At 42.1% G+C, this 21,386-nt stretch overlaps 1 protein-coding gene across 7 annotated transcripts in view; it reads right to left on the bottom strand.

The window, feature by feature from the left end:
* The window catches only part of Cdc14b (cell division cycle 14B), an 82,706-nt gene that overhangs the window by 22,774 nt on the left and 38,546 nt on the right, over window positions 1-21,386 (bottom strand). For all 7 annotated transcript variants that reach the window (XM_038332530.1, XM_038332529.1, XM_038332534.1 and 4 more), the window contains exons 5-9: window positions 12,825-12,901; window positions 9,126-9,192; window positions 7,736-7,798; window positions 4,400-4,487; window positions 3,709-3,939 (exon numbers count right to left, since the gene is read on the bottom strand). In XM_038332530.1, coding sequence (XP_038188458.1) covers window positions 3,709-3,939; window positions 4,400-4,487; window positions 7,736-7,798; window positions 9,126-9,192; window positions 12,825-12,901 — 526 coding nt within the window. The remainder of the gene's footprint in view (window positions 1-3,708; window positions 3,940-4,399; window positions 4,488-7,735; window positions 7,799-9,125; window positions 9,193-12,824; window positions 12,902-21,386) is intronic.

Here is a 21,386-nt window from a genome sequence, read left to right on the forward strand (position 1 = left end):
GTTAGATGCTGAGTCATCTCCTGGCCTTCTTCTCTCCTCCTACATGATTAACTCCTAGGGTGCTGTGTCAGCTTGGAAGGAATTTCTGGTGAAAATCAGCATTTCAATTGGTGCCATTTTTAGCAAGCACACTGCCTTCCATAATGTGGGCGGTCCTCTTCCAATCCATTCAAAGTCTGAACAGAACAAAAAGACTAGCTTTCTTTCCACCCCAAAGCAGGTCTGTCTTCACGCCTCCAGGCAGGCAGCTCATAGTACAGATGACGGATGGACTCACCGACTCCACAATTTCTTTTAATAAACCATGCTATATATAAACATGCTATTGCTTTCGCTCCCTAGAGGACCCTCCCTGATCCACGTGATTTAGAAATGGGGTCCTACTGAAGCAAATACATGAAACGGTGGCAGTGGCTCTCATGGGAGAGAACTGAGGCAGCTATTAGGAAAAACCACCCCAGATCAGAGCAAGCGATGAACAGTTTCCGTTTCTTACAACCCACAGGGTGACAGCGGCTGTGGGCTTTTTATTATGTTGAGACACTTTCCTTCTAGGCCTACTTTGTTCTCTGTGGTTTTATCACATAAAGGGAGGGGCTGAATTCCATCAAATGCCATTCCTATATTAGCAGAGCTGATGATGTGGGTTTTGGAATTCACTGTTGCCATGGAGATTCACACCGATTTTTCTATTATATTATCTCCTGTACCCCAGACTGGCCTCGGACTCACTACGTGGCTGAGGATAATCTTGAATTCTGATCCTCCTGCGTCCATGTCCTCAACGCTAGGACTGCAGGTGCGTACCATGATACTAGGTGCGTACCATGATACTAGGTGCGTACCATGATACTAGGTGCGTACCATGATACTTGGGTTAGGCGGTGCTGCAAACCAAGCCCTCTACCAACAGAGACCCTGTAATCCATTTACATGTTACTGAGCTCAGCTGGTAAACACCTTTGTTCAGGATGCTTACAATGTTTACAGCACCTTATGACTTGGCTTCTTTGTTTGTGCTTGGGAGCAAGGCAATCTGGGCCTCATATAACTACTTGTGGTCTCTAAGTCTCTGAGAATCGGTGTTAGTCACAGGAGATGACACGGTCCAGTGTTTTTCCTTCACCTGGAAACTTGGCTTCATTTCACCTTCTCCGTGTTGCAGACTTTAAACCCACTGACTACGTCTCACGGAAACTCTGTCTTGGTAGGCTTTGTGTTTCCAGGAATTTTCCACTTCATCTCCATTACCCAACTTTCTGTTCTGCAATTGCTCACAGTAATCTTTATGACTCTCGACCTCAGACCCTGCAGATATGGTCTCTCTGTGACCCCAGAGCTGGCTGGTTTCACCTAGGCTGACAGGCTGCTATGCCCAGCCATCTTCCTGTGTGCCCCAAGCCCCATGCAGAGATTATGGGTACACTCAGCCTTGCCTAACTTTTACACGTGGATTCAAGTTCAGGTCCTCTGGTCATTTCTATAGACTCTGTTAGTGTCCCCACTGTCACCTCTTGATTTAATAATCTGAGCCTTTTCTCCTTTCTCGTCATCAATATAACTAAAGGTTTGTGATTTTTGTTAGACTTTGTGCAGAACCAATCCTGGATTTTTGTACTGGTTTCCAATCTTTTCAATGTTACAGTATTTATATTACAATAATGACAATATCAAAAGCTATCACTAGTTTTTAACTGTCCGTGTGCATATTTACCTCTACCAGAAATACCTGCTTCTTGGTAAGGCTTTGAGCCACTGTCTGGGGCCTTTCTACTCCACCCAAGAGAGCACAGGTCAAGTTCTAACGTTCTAACAGTTCCCCCAGCACATGACCATCTGAGGGTGGTTTAATTTCTCCTTATTTTTAAGGGAGTTTTGAAGACTTATAGGACTCTTGGTTGTAGGGTTTTTCTTTCAGCAATTGGATTAGTATCAATTCACTGCCTCTGGCCTCCACGGCTTCTAACAGAAGATCTGGTAACTAGAGTTTCCTCTCTTGCTTCTTCCAGTGTCTGTCTTTAGACAGTCTCATTATAACGTATCTTCACGTGAGTTTCTGCGTTGGTTTTGTTTGGAGTTTGCTGAGTTTGGAGAATGTTTACAATCATGTCTTTCATCAAAGTGGGAAATTTTTCCAGGCCAAGAGTTTGCCTCCTTTCTCCCTCTCCTCTGCTGGAGCTTCCTCCACACACATGAGCTGGTCTTCTGGGCTCCACCCCACAACTCTGCTAGACCTGGTGACTTTCTCTCTCTCCCTCTCTCCCTCTCATGTATATTGGGGCTTTAGTTGTATGTATGTCTGTGTGAGGCTGCACATCCCCTGGAACGTGAGTTACAGACAGTTGTGAACTGCCATGTGGGTCCTGGGAATGGAACTCATATCCTTTGGAAGATCAGCCAGAATGGCCAGTGCTCTTAACCACTGAGCCATCTCTCCAGTCCCTGCCTGGTGACATTTTAATGGTTTTGTTCTGCTCTTTACTGTCCTGCTTCTTCCTTCTGCCTGAGCAAGTCTGCTTTGGAACCCTGTCAGTAAGTTTTTAAATATATTTTCAGAACTGCTTTTTGGGTTCACTTTGTGGTTTTTTTTCTTCTATTGACACTTAAGATTTTGCTCACACTCCGCGCCCCCCCCCCCTATTTTCTTTTCACCATGAGCACCGTTGAGGGTGCTGTTTTAAATCATCTAGAGAATCCACTATCTGATCCTTGTCAAGGATAGTTTTGTTTCGTTTTGTTTTTTAGGGGGGTTGGTTTGTTGTTGTTTTGTTTTTCAAGTCAGGGTTTCTCTATGTAATAGTCCTGGCTGTCCTGGAACTCTCTTTGTAAACCAGGCTGGCCTCAAACTCACTGAGATCTGCCTGCCTCTGCCTCTGCCTCCCAAGTGCTGGGATTAAAGGTGTGCACCACCACTATTCAACTCAAGGATTTTTTTGTGGATTTTTTATACTTTTCCTGGCTCCCCTTCCACTTTACCTTTTGGTATGCCTTGTCATCTTCTACTACAAAATGAACATTCAATGTTGTAATTATAGCTCAACTCCTAACTACAAATACAGTTTTAATTCCAGAAATTAATTTGGTGGTTGTTTTATTTTTTTATTTATCTTGCTACTGAACTTTTCTTAGTGATTATCCCTTGCCTCCTTAACCAGTTCACATTAAAGTTAAATAAACTCTACTATATCCATAGAGTATGTCATTTACAGTCATTCATGGAACATTTAGTATGAGAAACTGCTACGGCTGCTGAAACACATCTTGTCAGAGCTTATTCTCCACACAGCAAGCTGCAGTAAGACCTTGCTCTATCACTGACAACCTAAGGACTTACCACATAGGCACATGACAGACATTTGAATAAATGCACACATTTCAATGTGATAAGCCTTTGTAGGCTTATTCATGAAAATAATTTACTATGCTTTTCATAATTTTAGGGTTTTAAAATCATTCTTTTTGGCCAGTGAGATGCATCCACTGGTAACTTGTTACCAGTCTGATGATGTGAGTTTATCCCCAGAAACTATATGGTAAGAGAATGCAAGAGCACACACGCGCGTGCGCGCACACACACACAGCACACACACAATGTCATAGAAAAACTTTAAACCATTCTTTCAAAAACACAGTGTCGTACGTCTCTCCCTGTAACACAAGCGGATACGACACGCATCTCCACGTGTACTCATCCATGCGCACGCTTACCTTTGCAGTGCACTGCAATGGCACCCTCAACATTTTCACAAATATCCAGAAACTCTTGGACAATTGCCTCAGCAGGGGTGCTGCCATCCGGAAAGAAAAGATCATGGTGATCGAAACCCGCATCCGTAAAGCGTTTAGCATCATACATCCTTTTATTCAGACGAATAATGGTAGTTACATTGTGATTCTTAAAATATGGAATATAAGTCTCAGGAGAATGTTGGTGGTAACCTACATAAAGAAATGCACCACATCTTGTAAAATGCAGGAAGGAAAGAATGAAAAATAGTTTCACCTGAAAGAGGGTGGAAACAGTGTCTGGATTGGGGACTGAATACCAATTTGATTACAACTGTAAAACACAAAAGTTGTAAAAAGTTAACATCCAGGCAAAACAATGCACTCAAATAACCCAGAGTGGTTAAATCATATAGACTGAGCCAAGCTTAGGTTAATTCTTCCGTCTCTTTCTAAGCTGGGCTGGATTACCCCTCCATGGGCAACTCAGGAGCCCCATTCTCAGAGGTGACCATGGCAATCCCGGCAGCCAACCCCACAGCACACCAGAACTCAGGACTCTTCCTCCTGCCTCACTCAGACGCTCAAACAACCGAGAGAACAGGCACTCTCTACTATGCCCAGCTTGTCCTCCCATTTCCAAAGGCTACAATGGTTCCATAGTTTTGCATACCACTTTCAAGCCTCGATCTTGAATGAGGTCCACAGAAGGCAAGAAACCGCTCTGGTATTATCCAGTTAAAATCTCCATTTTCTGCTTTCTGCAAAGGAAGACCAGGACAAATAACCTTTGAACCCCATCTCCTTCCACCTCCCTTCTCAATACTCTCAGAGTTCCAAGCCACTGGTGTTAGCAAGTCGGTTGTTTATTGGTGATCACAAGATAGAAATCTATCGTGCCTTGCTTTGGGTATTCCCAAGGGATGGCTAACCTTCCCGGTGTCAATCACTTTGTTTTAAAAGTATTTCTTTGCTTAGGTCATCAGCCTAGAAAACACACTCTGTACTCAATTACTATATTTCAACTACCTTGTTATTTTATCTGAAAAAATTCTTATGATAGGAAACTAATTCCTACTAAGGAAGCAAACGTGTCTAGTGTACGAGGACTCTAAAAGGTCTCTCACCCATTATCCTAAACAGACGAGTAACTTGCTATGTAAACAATTTTAATTTTGATTCCCTGAGTAAAAACAGGGAATGTGTCAGATAGAAGCATGGTCTCCACTGCTTCCATTTAACAAGAGGGAAACAAGAAAACACACTTTATGCTGTGTGTGCATGCAGAGGACAGAGACAGCCTTGGGTGCCATTCCTCAGGTGCTATCCACCTTGTTCTCTCACTGTAACCTTGGATGGTCTCGACATGCTACGTAGACAAGGATGCCCTTCAACTCAACAGAGCTCTGTCTGCCACTGCCTTCCAAGGGCTGGGATTATAAGTATACACCACCACACCCGGCAGAACAAGACTTTTAAAGAAACAAAAGGCAATTGACTGTGACAGAGAGAATCAGCACCAAAAGAGAAAAAAAATCACTCAATAACTGAAGTAGAAGAAACACTGCGCTTCATGTGCCAACTGCTATTTTTAACATTTCATACACCTAGAAAAAGTATTTTTAAGTGTGTATGGTGCACATGTATGTGTGCATGTTCGCATGTGTGGAAGCCCAAAGTTGACATCTGATGTTCAATCACTTTCTGCTTCATTTGTTGGAGCTCGCGGACACTAACTCGGCCGGTCTGGCTCACCCCTGGAATCATCTGTCTCTTTCAAGTGCTGGGATTACAGGTCTCAGCCATGCCTGCCTGCCTGCCTGGCTTTTATGTGGCTTCTGGGGATCCAAACTCATTGGCATCACAAGGAGGACACATACGCTTTATCTTTGCCATGAAAACAGCCCAGATCATCAACAAAACACTTCAATTCTACTTCAGACTTCTAAATAAAAGCTCTTTAGAAACTGACAGCAAAAGCTAATTATCTACGGACTTGGGATATGAATGCATGGAGTACTGTCTAAAGAGCCTCCTCTCCTCAAAAAACTACAGCTTTCCTCTTACTCATCTGTTTGGATGAGGGCATGTAGAATTGAGGATTTTCTGGGGTTCTTTTTTTTATAAGTTAAAAAAATTTTATGTGTGTGTGTGTGTGTGTGTGTGTGTGTGTGTATGTGTGAATTTTCCTGCCTGGACACTTTATCCTGCCCCATCTTCTTTATCTGATACGGTAGGCCAGGATCAGAGCTCCTGGAAGAGACTTCAGTCTGGTAATAATAATCCACATTCCCACATGAGCATGTGTGTTTGTGCATGCATGTGTGTATGTGCATGTATGTGCATGCGTGTGTGTGTGAGAGAGAGCATATAGGCCAAAGGTTGACTTCCTCTCCACCTTATAGTGATACTTATTTATGTTTTAATAAATAAAGCTTACCTAAAGATCAGAGGGTAAAACTAAGCCACTAGAGGTCAGGCAGTGGTGTCACACACCTTTAATCCCAGGATTTGGGAGACAGAGGCTACCTGGGCTAAACAATATCGATGCAGAAACAGATCCAGGTGGTAGTGGCTCACACCTTTAATCCCAGTACTAGGGAGCCATAGGCCTTTAATCCCAGCACTAAAGGGGAGGGGACAGAGGCTCAGGGCTCAGTCTGCAGCCGCTCAACCTTGTAAGAGGTATGATTTTTCTAGTGGCTTGGTTGTTTTGCTTTTCTGATCTTCAACTAGAACCCCAACATCGGTCTCTGGGTTATTAATCATGTTGCACCACCTTATTTTTTGAGACAAGTTTTCTCACTGAATCTGGAGCTTACTGATATCAGCTAAAAGAGGGGCTCCAGGGATACTGCTCTCTGTACCTCCCCAAGTGCTGGCATTAGAGATGTCTGCTGCCACGCTGGGCTTCTTTCATGGGCGCTGAGATCTGAATCAGGTTCTCGCTCTTACAAATAACCATTTTATCTACTGAGTCATCTCCCCAGCTCTGCTCCTGGATTTTTAAGGTGCAGATTCAAGTAAAAGGCTCACTCCTTCATTTAAAACATTTGGGGCCTTTTGTTTTTAGATAGATAGGGTGTCACTATGTAGCTTCAAACTACAGGCTTGCCTGAAACTCACTATGTGCGAACAGGCTGGCCTCAAACATGCAGAGATCTACCTGAGTACTGGGATTAAAGGTGTTTGACACCAGGCCTGGTTATTTGGGCTTAGTTTTCATAACTGGAAACAGAAGTGTCCAGACAATACAGATAGGCTCTAACAACAATTAAATATACTTTGGCGGTCACTAGATACAGCAAGTAAATTACCTTTCTATTCCCACACTGAGGATCTCAAAACCTGTATCCCCACCACTACAGGAAGATCACCAAGACTAAAAACAGAATTTAAACTAAGCATTGCAAAGACTATACCAATGAATACCTGTTCACCCTGGAACCACTTATTAAACTCAGAAATCTGCCACTGTCTCCTGAGTGCTGGGATTTTTTTTAATTTTTCAAGAGAGGGTTTTTCTGTGTAGCAGCCCAGGCTGGCCTCGAACTCATGGAGATCCACCTGCTTCTGCCTCCCAAGTGTTGGGATTAAAGGTGTGTGCCGTCACCACTGCCAAGCTGTTCCTATATCTTAAATGTTTTCAGCACACACACTGCAGAGATAACACATGTGTGAATGAGCTTGACTCTGGGACCCATTTCAAAAGCACATATCATTCAAAACATCATCCCGGCCAGTGGGGTGACTTAACAGGTCAAGCAGTTGCCACACAAGCCTGATGACCAGAATTTGAGCCCCAAAACCTACGTAGATGTGAAAGGAGAAAACTGGCTCTGCTAAGCTGTCCTCTGAACTTACAAGCTCACCAATGCACATCACATGGAATAAATAATAATAACAGTAACAACAACAAATTAAAAATATTACTTTGTGCACTAACACAGATACGCTGATCAGTGGCACTTCAGTGAAGTGTGGGGCAGGGACTCTGAGAAGAACTTACTTCATAGTGTTCATATTCATCAAGGTTAAATGCGTTGAAATTTAAAAAGCCATACTGCATTGCCTAAAATACGAAGGGAAAACTTTTTAAGAACAAAGGTATAAACAAAAAAATCAATGTCCTACCTAATTTCCTCTAAGCACCAGGAAATATCCTAGGAAGTATCACTGAATTCATGTTGAGCAATTTCTAAGGCTACCGGAGTTTTGTTCACCTATTTGTTGCTGGGCCCTATGCCATACCCCCAGCCCTGAAACTTTCTGAGAAAGCAATTGTGACTCACTTGTTTTTTTTATAAAACTTTGCAACAATGTTGAACTCAAAGTTCAATGCCTCTCAAGAAAACTGAGTCTCAAGTTACTGTGTTGTTGGTACAGGAGCTGAGACCTAGGACATTGAATATGCTAACCCAACAATGTCACGGAGCAAGTCTCTGCCCCACAGCTACTATGTTACACATACATAAACAGAACTTGGAAGAAAAAAGTATTCAACTTTTTTATTTTAAATCAGACACACTCAAAACTAATACTGTATCTAGAACCGAATTACTTAACTCTCTTATTTGTGCCTTATTTTTGTGATGCTGGGGTTGAACCCTTAGCCTCTCACATGCTACACTGCCATGGGACAATGGTCTTTTATTCTGTCACTTGTATTATTTTTAATAAAATGCTGATTGGCCAGTAGCCAGGCAGGAAGTATAGGTGGGGCAACCAGGCAAGAAGAAGAGGCGGGGCAATGAGAACAGGAAAATTGTGGAAAGAGGAAAGCTCAGTCTTCAATTGTGACCCAGCCGCAGAGGAAGCCAAAAAAGGTACCAAGCCAGGTGACACAGATAAAAATAATGGGTTAATGTAAAATATAAGAATTAGTTAATAAGAAGCCTGAGCTAACAGGCTAATCAGTTTATAATTAATGTAGACCTTGGTTTATTTATTTGGGACTAAACAGCTGCAGGACTGGGCAGGACAGAAACCTCGGTCAACACAAATAAGGTACTGAGCCATGTGGCTAACACAGACAAGAATTATGGGCTGATATAAGTTATAAGAATTAATTAATAAAAAGCCTGAGCTCTGGGCCAATCAATTTATGATTAAATTAGGCCTCTCTGTGATTTTTAACGGCTGCGGAACCAGGTAGGACAGAAACCCCAGTCAACACTACACTAGTGCTCAACCGAGTGACAAACCCAGCCTGCCTTCTGCCTGTGCCTTTTCCATCCTATTCATGCAGAGAAGCAATGAGAAATTCAGAATGAGCTGTCTATTGCTTTGGGATCCCTTTAATGTTAACTGGGAATGGAATACTTCTGACTTCACACCCCTCTTTTGAAGAAATTCTAACAGAGTTGTGTAGAATGCCTCATCTTCTCCAAGACACTCACCTTCTTTACTGCGTGAAAACAGTCGAGAAGTGTAATATAGAAACTGCAGCTTCCGTAGGCAGCATCTCTGAAATTCCCAAAGTGTTACTCTGTTAATGTTCTACAGCATACTCACCCCAGACAAAGCTGACTAGAAGTCAATGCGCCAATGATCTCTAAAGCACAGTCCCAAGCATTTTGTTCCTACAGCTATACCACAACTTTGAACAATTTAACTGGATAACTTTTTCCTTATTTATTTATTTATTTATTTATTTATTTATTTATTTATTTTATTTAACTTAATTTTATGTGCACTGGGGTCAGATTCCCTGGAACTGGAGTTACAGACTGTTGTGAGCTGCCATGTGGGTACTGGGAATTGAACCCAGCTCTTCTGGAAAAGCAGCAAGTGCTCTTAACTGCTGAGCCATCTCTCTTGACCCCTTTTTCTAATTCTTAAGGGTCAAAATTCCAATAAAATCTTAAGAGCAAAAGAGCATCCAAACCTTTGGTTAAAAAAAATCACTCCATATCTGAGCAAGTGCACAATTAGCTGACAGACAGTCAAATACACCAGCCCTATATCAATCAATGGGAAGAGAGGAAACTCTCCAAGTACAGTAATACAACGACTTTGATAGCAACTGTTAACTACTACCATTAACTCCTTAATGTGATTGACAATTCTCCAACCCAGCTAAAGGCATGCCAATTCAACCTTGCAAAGAATCTGACGCACGATCTCTTTGAGAACCACGGTGGCCTAAGGCCTGCTCTATTCAAGCCCCACCCCCTATCTGAACACACGTGCTTGCTTCATGAATACCCTGACCTGAGCCATCAGAAATCATCCTCAATTGCTCGTCCACCTTATTTATTCATTGAGGTAAGATCCCTCAGCAAACCCAGAGTCCACCGACATGACTGGCCTTGCTAGCCTAGCTTGCTCTAGGGATACACTGTCTCTGTTTTCCAAGGCAGGAATTACAAGTAGGCTATCATTCCCAACCCAGCATTCATGGATTGTGGAGAACCTAAACCCTGGTCTCCAGGCTGTGCAGCAAGTGCTTTAATCACTGAGCCATCCCCCTCAAAATGCACACTGGAGGACTCTAAACACATGAAGTTCAAAAACAAACAGGTCTAAGACACAGCAAGAAAGGTAGCCTGAGAGCAGTCTCTAGGGCAAGAGGGAATCTTTGGGAATAAGAGACAAGTTCTGCACCCCAAAGTGTGGCAGTAACACATGCATGTGTAAGACTCAGCTGTATGATTCAGATTAGTGTTTTGTGCTGGGTTTCAGGCTCAGTGGTGTGTTCCTGTACAATGCCTGAGTTCAGTTCCTAAGTGCTGCACACATACATGTGCACATGTACACGTATGTATGCAATGTCTGTTTTCTTAACATTAGTGTTTCCTTTCCAAATTCCAAATATGCAACAACTTTTAAAAAAGAGAAAGGGCTATGAACACTGAGCAAACAGTGGGTAAGAGCAGGCACTAAGTCTGCTTGTTTGTTTTTAATGTACATAACCTCTGCAGGTAGGTAGTACTATAGTTCCTATCTTCATTACAAACTGAGGCTTAAGTTTGTAAAGGAGACAACAACAGCAAAGCTGAGAACCAGTTCTCTATCTGATAACCAAAGCGAGCTATTAACAACCACAGGACAGGCATGGTAGTATATGCCTGTAACCCTAGAATTTGAGAGGTACAAAGAAGAAGATCAAGGGACAATGCGAACTGTATCTATAAAAAACTGTATCTCAACAACGACAAAAAACAAATAACTCAATTAAAAAACAGGGTACAAAGTTAAACAGAAAATTCTCGACAAAGAATCTCAAATGGCTGATAAACATTTAAAGAAATGTTCAGCACATTTAGCCATCAGGGAAACGTAAATCAAAACGACTCTGAGATTTCATCTTACACCTGTCAGAATGACTAAGATCAAAACTACAAGTGACAGTTCATGCTTGTGAGGATGTGGAGCAAGGGGTGCACACTCCCACTACTGGTAAGAGTCCAAACTTGTACAGCCACTTTAGAAACCAATATGGCGTTTTCTTAGAAAACTGGGACTCAATCTATTTCAAGACCCAGCTCTTGAGTATCTACCCAAAGGATGCTCCATCTTACCACAAGGACACCTGCTCAACTATGTTCATAGCAGCTTTAAATTCGTAATAGCCAGAAACTAGAAACAACCTAGATGTCCCTCAATCAAAGCATAGATAAAGAAAATGTGGTACATTTACCCAGTGGAGTATTACTCAGTTGTCAAAGACAATGACATCATGAAATTTGCAGACAAACAGATGGAACTAGAAAAAAAACATCATCCTGAGTGAGGTAATCCAGAGCCAGAAAGGCAAACATGGTATGTACTCACTTCACAAGTGGGTATCAGCTGTAAAGTAAAGGATAATCATGCTACAATCCACAGAACCAACCAAAGAAGCTAAGTAATAAGGAGGGCTCAAAGGGAGGTGCTTGGATCTCCCTGGGAAGCGGAAACAGAAAATATTTTCCAAATGGACTAGGGTGGGTGGGGATGGAAATAGGAGGGGTCAAGTTGGTGGGGATGGAGGGGAAAGAGCACTGGAAGAGACACTGGAGGGGGGCATTTGGGGTGAGGTAAAAACCTAGTGCAATGGAAACTCCCAAGAAATCTACCAGGGTGACCCCAAGACTCCTAGCAATAGTGGATATGTAGTCTGAACTGGTCATCTCCTGTAGCCAAGACTTCCAGTGAAGGGATTGCAACATCAACCATTCACATAACTACGGACCTACAATTTGTCCTGCCTACAAGATGTGCTGGGGTAAAGAAGGAGCAGAAATTGAGGGAATGGCCAGTCAGCGACTGACTGGTCCAGCCTGAGACCCATGCCAGGAGAAGCCCACATCGGACACTGCCTAGAGAGCCAGGATTCGGAGGCTGGACAGCCCAGAGACCTAGGATAGAACCAAACACGAATGGCAGAAAAAAAAAAGTCAGTGTAATGATGCCTATTGATAGTCTGCTATACTCATAGACTGGAGCCAAGCCCAAATAACATCAGAAACATCAGATAGGCTTTATCCAGCAACTAACAGAAAAAGATCCAAAGACTCACAGCCAAACATTAGGCAGAGCTCGGGGAATCCTGCAGAAGAGGGGGGAAAGAATTATAGGAATCAGAGGGGTCAAGAAAACCCACAGAATCAACTAACCAGGACTCATAGGGACTCACAGAGACTGAACTGACAGTCAGGGAGCCTGCATGGGGCTGACCTATGCCCTCTACATATATGTGATAGCTTGGTCTTCTTGTGGGACTCTCAACAGTGGAAGTAAGGGCTGTCTCTAACTATGGACAGCCTTTGGAACCCCTTCCTCCTACTGGGTTGCCTCGTCCAGCCTTAGTAAAAGAAGAAGAGCCTGCCTAGTCTTACTGCAACTTGATATGCCATGTTTGGTTTTTACCATGGGAGGCCCGCTCTTTTCTGAATAGAAATAGGAGTGGATGGGGGTAGGACTGAGAGGTAGTTGGTGAAGGGGAGACTGGGAGAAGTGGAGGGAGGGAACTGTGGTCAAGGTGTTAAAGAAAAATAAAAATTCATCTAAAAGATAAAGAATTACCACCAAGAAGTTCCTGGTAAGGATCTGACCAAACAGATCAGGTAGGTCTATAAATTCATACATGTATACAAATAGATCTACACATTTACCTGAAAGGAATATAGGCTGTATCTCCAAAGATTAATGTTCTATATGCATCTTCTGGAGTCCTCCCCAAATATATAACCTATATTTGGAAAAAAAGAAAAGGGCAATTTACTTCTAAATGACACAGTTCTGTCACCAAGAAGCAGTTTTTACAGAAGTTCTAGCCTAGCAGCAGAGCCAAGTTCTTGCTCCCAGGATCCTAAGTTAATTGTTTGTTTCTGGCCTGCCCAGTCCCACAGCCATTCAGTCCCAAAAAACCCACAAAAGCTTATATTAATTATAAACTGTTTGGCCTATTGCTCAGGCTTGTTACTAACTAGCTCTTACAACTTAAACTAACCCATAATTCTTATGTGTGTTTAGCCATGTGGCTTGGTACCTTTTCTCAGTAAGCATTCCCATCTTGCTTCCTGTGTCTGGGTAACGACTGACTCTGCCTTTCCTCTTCCCAGAATTCTCCTAGTCTGGTTGCCCCTGTCAGGCTACTGGCCAATCAGCGTTTTATTAAACCAATATGAAAGACAAATCTTTACAGTGAACAAAAGCATTTCCCACAGCACAACCTACCAGAGAAGAGTCCTCCTTGCCACATGCACCTTGAGTGCACCAACACTAAACAACCTGTGCTAAGAAGTGTAGCACTTTAAAAACACATTTTCCCAATCCACAAAACAACTTTGTGAAGTGGGTTCTCTCTCAGTTCCAAGGATTGAGCTTAGGTCCACAGACTTAAACGGCAAATGCCTTTACCTACTGAGCCATCTTGCTGGTCCCATACTATTTTTTTAATGTTATTTATTTGTTTTTATGCTATGTTTTGCCATTGAGCATATGTGTACACCATGTGCAGGCTGTGCTGAGGAAGCCAGAAGACGTGTTGGAGTTTCAGAAAACAGCAAACCACCACACAGATACTGGGACTCGAACCCTGATCTCCTGCAAAATCATCCAGTGCTCTTAACTACTGAGTCATCTCTCTAGCTCTCCCACCCACAATAATATATTATACTTATTATATTATATATTTATATGTGTCCATATAAATATATATTTATGTCTTTCAGTGCTGTGGATGGAACCCAGTGCCTCAGGCGTGTTAGAAAGGAGCCTACCACTGAGAGACTCTCTTGTACAACACACAGACCTTGATTAGCTCTCTCCATTATCAGTTAGGGTCTTGTGCCACCGTGAAAGTTTTCTTCTGGACCAGCTACATCTGCTTCCTACTCTCATCTGCTGCTCCTGTCTTCAGAACTATGTTTCTGTTTTCCTCTGGCAAATACTTCAAAAACACATTTTTCTTTCTTTTTGTTGAGACAGTCTCATGAGATTTGTAGCCCTGGCTGACCTAGAACTCACTATGCAGACCAGGCTGGCCTTAAACTCACAGAGATGCACCCACCCCAGGAATGCACTACCAGACCTGGCCAAATCCCCTTCTTTACCAATTGTAGTTCATGCTGAGATACTCTGATTGTGGCTTGTAGTCTTTTCTTCAACATGTGTATATTGTTTTGAGGTCTTTTCATCTGAGAGCTTCACCTATATCTCTGAAAAAGTTGATGCTATTCGCCCCAGCCACCACTGCAGGGTGTTCCCAAATCCCATGCAGGAACCAGGGACCCACATGCATTCAGTTAGACACAGAAGAAGACAGAAACTAAATTAAATTCCAAAGCTTATTTATGGAAAATAGATTTTAAATTACAATAGCAAAAAAAAAATCTAGGTTAGGCGTGTAGCTTGGTAGCCAAGAGCAGGGTCAGCAGTGCAGAAGGCCCTGAATTTGATCCCTAGGTCCGAGAAACAGCAAGTTTCTACCAAGTTAATTACAAACTACTGCTGCTTCTTTTGATTTTTGTTTCTCAAGACAGGGCTTCCCTGGGCAGCACTGGCTATCCTGGAACTCTATCTGGAGACCAGGTTAGCCACAAACTCAGAAATTCACCTGCATCTACCTCCTGAATGCTAGGATTGAAAGCCTGCACCACTAACATCAGCTCAATTACAAGCTTCTGATCTCTAGTGCTTAATACTCTGAGGTTGTTCTTATGGCTGGAGGCACTCTGAAGTGAAGGCTGTGTTTTCTATCACTCAACTCCTGTCCAAGCATAAATGAATGGTTCTACCGTGTAGAACCCAATGTACTTAGGATAATAAAGAGCACTTAACAACAGTTCATACGTAAGTTGACTTTAATGTAAGCCTATCATTAGATTAAAAGCAATTATTTTTAAAAAAAGAAAGTAACAAAGCCAGGCATGGTGATGCATGCTTTTAGTCCGTGTACTCGGGAGGCAGACAGTTGAATCCCTTGAGTTCAAGCCCAGCCTAGCCTACAGAGAAGAGAGTTCCAGGACAGTCAGGGTTACATAGAGAAATCTTGTCTCAAAACAAAACAAAGATTAAGAGACCACAGCTGGGGACGGGTTCATTAGCTAAAGTAATTACTATGCAAGCATGAGCATTGGAAGTCGGATCCCCAGGATCCATGTAAAAGGTGCATGGCAATGCAAGTTTCTAACTGCAGTGCTGGGGAGCAGACAGACAGATCTCTAAAGCCCAGTGGTCAGAAGAGCCTAACCAAACTGATGAGCCTCCAGGCTCAGTGAGAGATCCTGCCTCAAAGGAGGTGGAAAATGAGGAAGACACATACATCTACCTCTAAGTCTCTAGACGTATGTGTATACACACACACACACACACACACACACACGTCAACAACACGTTAATATATCGAGCAAAAATCTTAAACATAAAGCCAGACCTGGAAACAAATGAATCAGAGGATATTTCAATTATTTTCTGTTTTAACAGTTATAAATGGCCGGTCTCCCCAATATCTGAACTGTTTCTTGCTAAAATTTTATCCCTTTTAGTCTTGAAAGACCACAAACTATAGCTGTAAACTTTCACTATCAACTTGACTGGGTTTGGAATCATCTAGAAGACACACCACCTCTACGAGTATCTGAAGGCATTTCTAGAGCAGTTTAACTAAAGAGAAAAGACTTGTCCTCCAATGGGCTGAGGCTTCAGACTAGGCAGGATTCCCTGTTCTGTTTCTTTGTCAGCTGAGAAGTGAAGAATCCCAGCCACACCCCTATCTTGGACTACAAAATGGACAGAATTCTCTTCAACCATGAGATAAAATAAATCCTTCTAGTACATTATTTTTAGTTAAGTATTTAGTTACAGCAATGGGAAAATAATATACTTATTAACAGAACGCTCAAATATTTACTTATCTTCAGTGACATTATGAAAAGGTCTAACGTAGCATCAATCAATTCCAAGAACAAAGAAAGGTATTCTTAAATCTTACCTAATATCAAGTTTTCAAGCACAACAAACCAATCTCAGGAATATCATCTATTCTCACTCAACTCATCTCACTCAACTCTACACATACATCTGGAATCACCTGTGAAGAGAGTCTTGCTGAGGGAAGGCCTATGGGGAAGCATCCCAAGTATTAACTTACAGGAAGACCCAGTCCCTTATGGGTGACACCAATTCTCTAGGCAGGGGATCCTGAACAGTAGAAAGAAGAAAGCTAGCTGAGAGCAAGCAGATATGCAAGAATATATGTATTTGTTTCTGCTCTTGACGATGGTTGTGACTTATGTTCCTGCCTTGACTTCTCCTAAGTAATGGACTGTAACTTACAATTGTAAGCCAAATATCTCCTAAATTGCTTGAGATATTTTATCACAACAACAGACATGAAACTAGAACAGTCTTATAATCTCCAGGGTGTCTACTGTTCTTGCTAAGACTGACCACTCCTCTAATGTGGACCTGGGATGGCTTCTACAGGCCTGCATACTAAAGTTTCTCTAGCTTTCCAAGACCTCCTTCTCTGTATAAAACTATACAAGCTTTTTGCTTAAACATCAATTTAAGTGATTTTTATTCTGCCAGACTGTAGCGTCATGGTTTCTTTAAATACCAAAATAGTAATACCTTGATTTCTTTCTAAATTTCAAGAGAAAATAGCCTTTTAATTCATTAAGTAACTGTGGGTTAGTCTTGGAATACAAGTTCAATTCAGGAGAACAATGTAGCTTTTTTCCTATGGGGGAAGGTGATGGAAAACTCCAGATTCCCAGCGATGAACTTTAAAAGCTGAGGTTTTAAAATCTGTTTGGGAAATAAATACATAGAAATAGATGTTGTAAGACTTAACAGGATAAGTTGAAAGAAACTTAGAGATGATTTAATCTAAGCCCCTGTACATATAACTATTAAATTCTTGCTAGCAAGCTGGAGAGATGGCCCAGTGGTTAAGAGCATTTGCTGATCTTGCAGAGGACTGGGGTTCATTCCCAGTTGGTGGCTCACAACCATCTATGACCCTAAATCCAGGGGATCTGACACCCTCTTGTGGTCATCACAAACACTGCATGCACGTGGTGTACAAAGACAAAGGCAAGCACTTTTACACATAAAGTAAAAACAAATCTTTAAAAATTGTCTGCTAATATCTGCAGTTTTCCCTTTCATACCTACTTGTCTTTCTGAGGAGGAGTCCTATTAACTGGTTTCTATATTAATACAAATGCTCAGATGAGCAAAAATTATCAAGAATCAACACAATTTCATAATATATCACTGCTGGCTACTTGGACACAAGGAATGCTTTGGCAAATGCTTTCAGGATATTTATATCAGAAGCTATGTATACAGAATGCCCACTCGAATGTCATGATGCTATTTTGAAGCCAAGAAACAGATGATTACCAAGAGAACGATTAGACACTGTGACAGCCAGATTCCAAGACACTCCCAAATAACATTAGCTCCTAGTACTTCCACCTTTAACCTCTCCTCTCTTACAGTAACAGGGACAATGTGTGCATTGTCACAAATTACAGAGACAACAAGAGTGTGGGACTGGGGAGAGGACTCAGTGGTTAGGAGCACCAGCAACTCTTCCAGAGGACCCTGGTTTTACGCGCAACACCTACTTGGTGGTGAATGGTCTGTAACTCCAGTTCTAGGGGATCAGACACTGTCTTCTGGCCTCCAAGGGCACAGCACACATGTGATACAGACACATACGGGGGGAAAAACACTCATACACATAAACAAATATAAATGTTTAATGGAGGGAACAAAGACCCAGCAGAGAGACTTCTGAGACAAGGCACAGAGATCCCTCACACTGGGTAAAGCAAACTGTCACTTTGGGAACATCACATGGTGAACAGTGCCTCCTGCCAAAGTTCAACAGTGACTTGCCAGGGATGTAAGTAAGCCATCTCTTGAGAAGGTCCTCAAGATTACTGAGGACCAGGAGCTTGAGAACCAGACCCACCCAAGAGAAGCCCTCCCAACTCCTAACCCAGAGAGTATTTGCTGGGACTGTAGCTCGGTTGAAAGAGTGCTTGTCTTAGAAGCACAAAGTCCTGGCTTTTGTCTCCAGCACCATATAAAACAGGGCAAGGCAGATTCAAAGTAAACCTGGGTAACATGACACCCTTCATCAAAACAAACAAAAACCAGATCATTTCCTATTATTTTAGGTCACCAACTCGATGTGGGCAGCAGTAGGTTATACAGTAGCATGCTCAGTGGTAAGGAAAAAATTCAGTTTATAAGACTAGATTATTGCATATCTCTGCAATAATCATGAATCGTGTAATTTTCCAGTTGTTTATGAAAACTACATGAGCACTGCAGAGATATGATACGATCAGTAATTTTTATTCAGCAACTAAAGTCCCAAGAAAATATTAAGTACTTGTAGCAAGATGATCCTGAAGGCAAAGGTGCTCACCACAAAGCCTGACAATCTTATTCTGATCACAAGAATGGAGAACTGACTCCCAAAAGTTGCTCTCTGACCTCTGTGTGTGTATGTGTGCGCACACAAGCGTGCACACATGAGATAAAACATACGTAATAAATAATGTAGGAAATTATTAAGAAAGACAGTAAAGTTTTTCAAGGCCCTTGTGTAAAGTCCTTTTTAAATCAATGAAACCACAGCCAGCCAAGAATGGTGGTGTGGTGCAGTGCAGTGTGTATGAGAGAGAGAGAGAGAGAGAGAGAGAGAGAGAGAGAGAGACAGAGACAGAGACAGAGACAGAGACAGATACTGTGATCCCAGCTAGTTGGCAGGAAGCTTAAGGACGGGAACACAAGGTCAGCTTGAATGGAACGAGACTGTCTCTGACACAGACACAAAAGCAAACGATGGGTCCCATTTAGACCATCTCACACTACATCCCTTCTTATTTATTCTTTTTAAGTCTTTAATTACAAGTTCTGGGTCCTGTGAGGACCCGTGACCCTGGAATACTGGAAGGTGCCACTAAGGCGTGGTGACCTAGAAAAGGCGTCTCCACTCCATCACGTATGGTTTTAATTCTGACAAGCCCAGCCTCTGGCAAGGAAGACCCAACTAAACATGTGTTTCTCATTTCTGTTCTTATACACACTTTGAAGCTTCGTCTACATACTTAGAGAGGCTCTGATAATGTGTCAAGATCAAACATCACACCAGTCCCAGTTAAGAACAAAAGGCATTTGGAGCTTAACAACAAACACAGCCACAGGAGAAACCAATAAACTATTTGCAAATATTCTTTATGCAAAAGAATGTCACAATGTTTGGAGTCTTTAAAGGCTCCTGTAACTATTTTCACATGTCAGCTAGATGACACAGTCTTTTGTGTGCCAAGAACTTGACTGAGCTAAAAAAAAAAAAACAAAACTTCAAATTACCACAGTATATGCACAAAATCAACAGAAGTTCATATTCAGCTGTGAAAAGTTGCAGAATATACATAACTCACAGACCCACATAAACACTAACAAAAAATGTCACAATTGTTTTTTCTAATGTGTGTGTACACGTGGAAGCTGGCAGACAATCTCAGGTGTCACCCTCAGGCAGGTTGTCCCGTTTGGCCTATTGTTCAGGCTTATTACTAACTAGCTCTTACAACTTAAACTCACCCATAATTCTGTTTAGCCACATGGCTTAGTACCTTTTCTCAGTGAGGCATTCTCATCTTGCTTCCTCTGCATCTGGCTGGTGACTGACTCTCTGCCTCCCCTCTCCACATATTTCTCTTAGTCTGGCTGCCCTGCCTTTAATTCCTGCTTGGCTACTGGCCAATGGGTGTTTTAATAAACCAAGGCAAGTGACAAATCTTTACAGCACACAAAAGCATTATCCCACAGCAGTTCCCCTCCAGGTGGGACAGAAACTTCTGTCTACACCTGTCTCTAGGCTAAACACCACACCCAGCTTTTTTATACAGGTTCTGGGAATCAAACTCAGATCCTCAAGTACTTTAGTAATCAAGCCCAGCCATTAACTCACTTTGTAAAACTATCAGATGGCATCCAGGTGTGGTGGCACAGGCCTGTTAACACTAGGGAAGCAGAGGCACGAGGATGGAGGATCTGAAATCAGCCTGAGCTACAAAGCCCCACCCTGCTTCAAAAGGAAACAAGAACCAAAAACATCAGCTGCCCTTATATTACAATAGCTTTAGCCTGTAAATTATTTTTACTTATAAGCATATTACGGCTGACATCAAGTTCCTTAGCTTAAGTATAGGAACTGTAAGTCCAGAATATCAAATCTCTCTATTATCCAGCTGTGGTGGCACACACCTTTAGTCCCAGCACTTGGAAGGCAGAGGCAGGAGGATCTCTGTGAGTCTGAGGCCAGCCTTGTCTACAAGGTGACTTCTAGGACAGTGAGGGCTGTTACACAGAGAAACCCTGCCCCCAAATAAATAAACAAATAAATACATATGTATACAAAAAAATGTGGAATTCCCCTCTGTATGTTGTGAATATGTTTTAGGTTAATAAAAAGTTGCTTTGGCCTATGGCAGGACAGAACAGAGCTAGTTGGGAAAACTAAACTGAATGCGGAGAGGAAGAAGGTGGAGTCAGGCAGATGCCACGTCATATAGCTGCCAAGCAGAAAGATGCTAGAACCTTCCAGTAAGGCCACAGCCTTGTGGCGATACAAAGATGAACAGAAATGGGTAATTTAAGATATAAGAGCTAGGTAGGAATATGCCTAAGCTGTTGGCTAAACAGAGTTATAATTAATATAGTTTCTGTGTGATTATTTGGGTCTGGGCAGTCGGGAAACTAAAGTGCAGACTCTGTTTACAAAAAAAAAACAAAAACAAAAACAAAAAACAAACAAAAAAACTTGATGCCTTTTTATTTTTTTCTGATAGTTTCATACATGTATATAAAATGTTTTAGTCATTTGGCTTTGTTTTTGATTTGTGAAGCAGGTTATCACTATATCACCTTGGATCACCTGGAACTTGCTATGTTTACCAGGCTGGTCTCTATCTAAAAAAGATTCATCCACCTGCCTGTCTCTGCCTTCCCAGTGCTTCAACTGAAGGCATGTGCCACCATGCCCAGCACATTCTGATTTTTTTAAAAGAAAGATCACCATTTTTTGATATTTTTATTTTCTATGTGCATTGGTGTTTTGCCTGCGTGTGTGTCTGTGTGAGGGTGTCAGCTCTTAGGATTACAGACAGGTGTGAGCTGCCTTGTGGGTGCTGGGAAGA

Source organism: Arvicola amphibius, chromosome 6 (genome assembly GCF_903992535.2).
Source record: "Arvicola amphibius chromosome 6, mArvAmp1.2, whole genome shotgun sequence".
In the NCBI taxonomy this organism is placed as follows: domain Eukaryota; kingdom Metazoa; phylum Chordata; class Mammalia; order Rodentia; family Cricetidae; genus Arvicola; species Arvicola amphibius.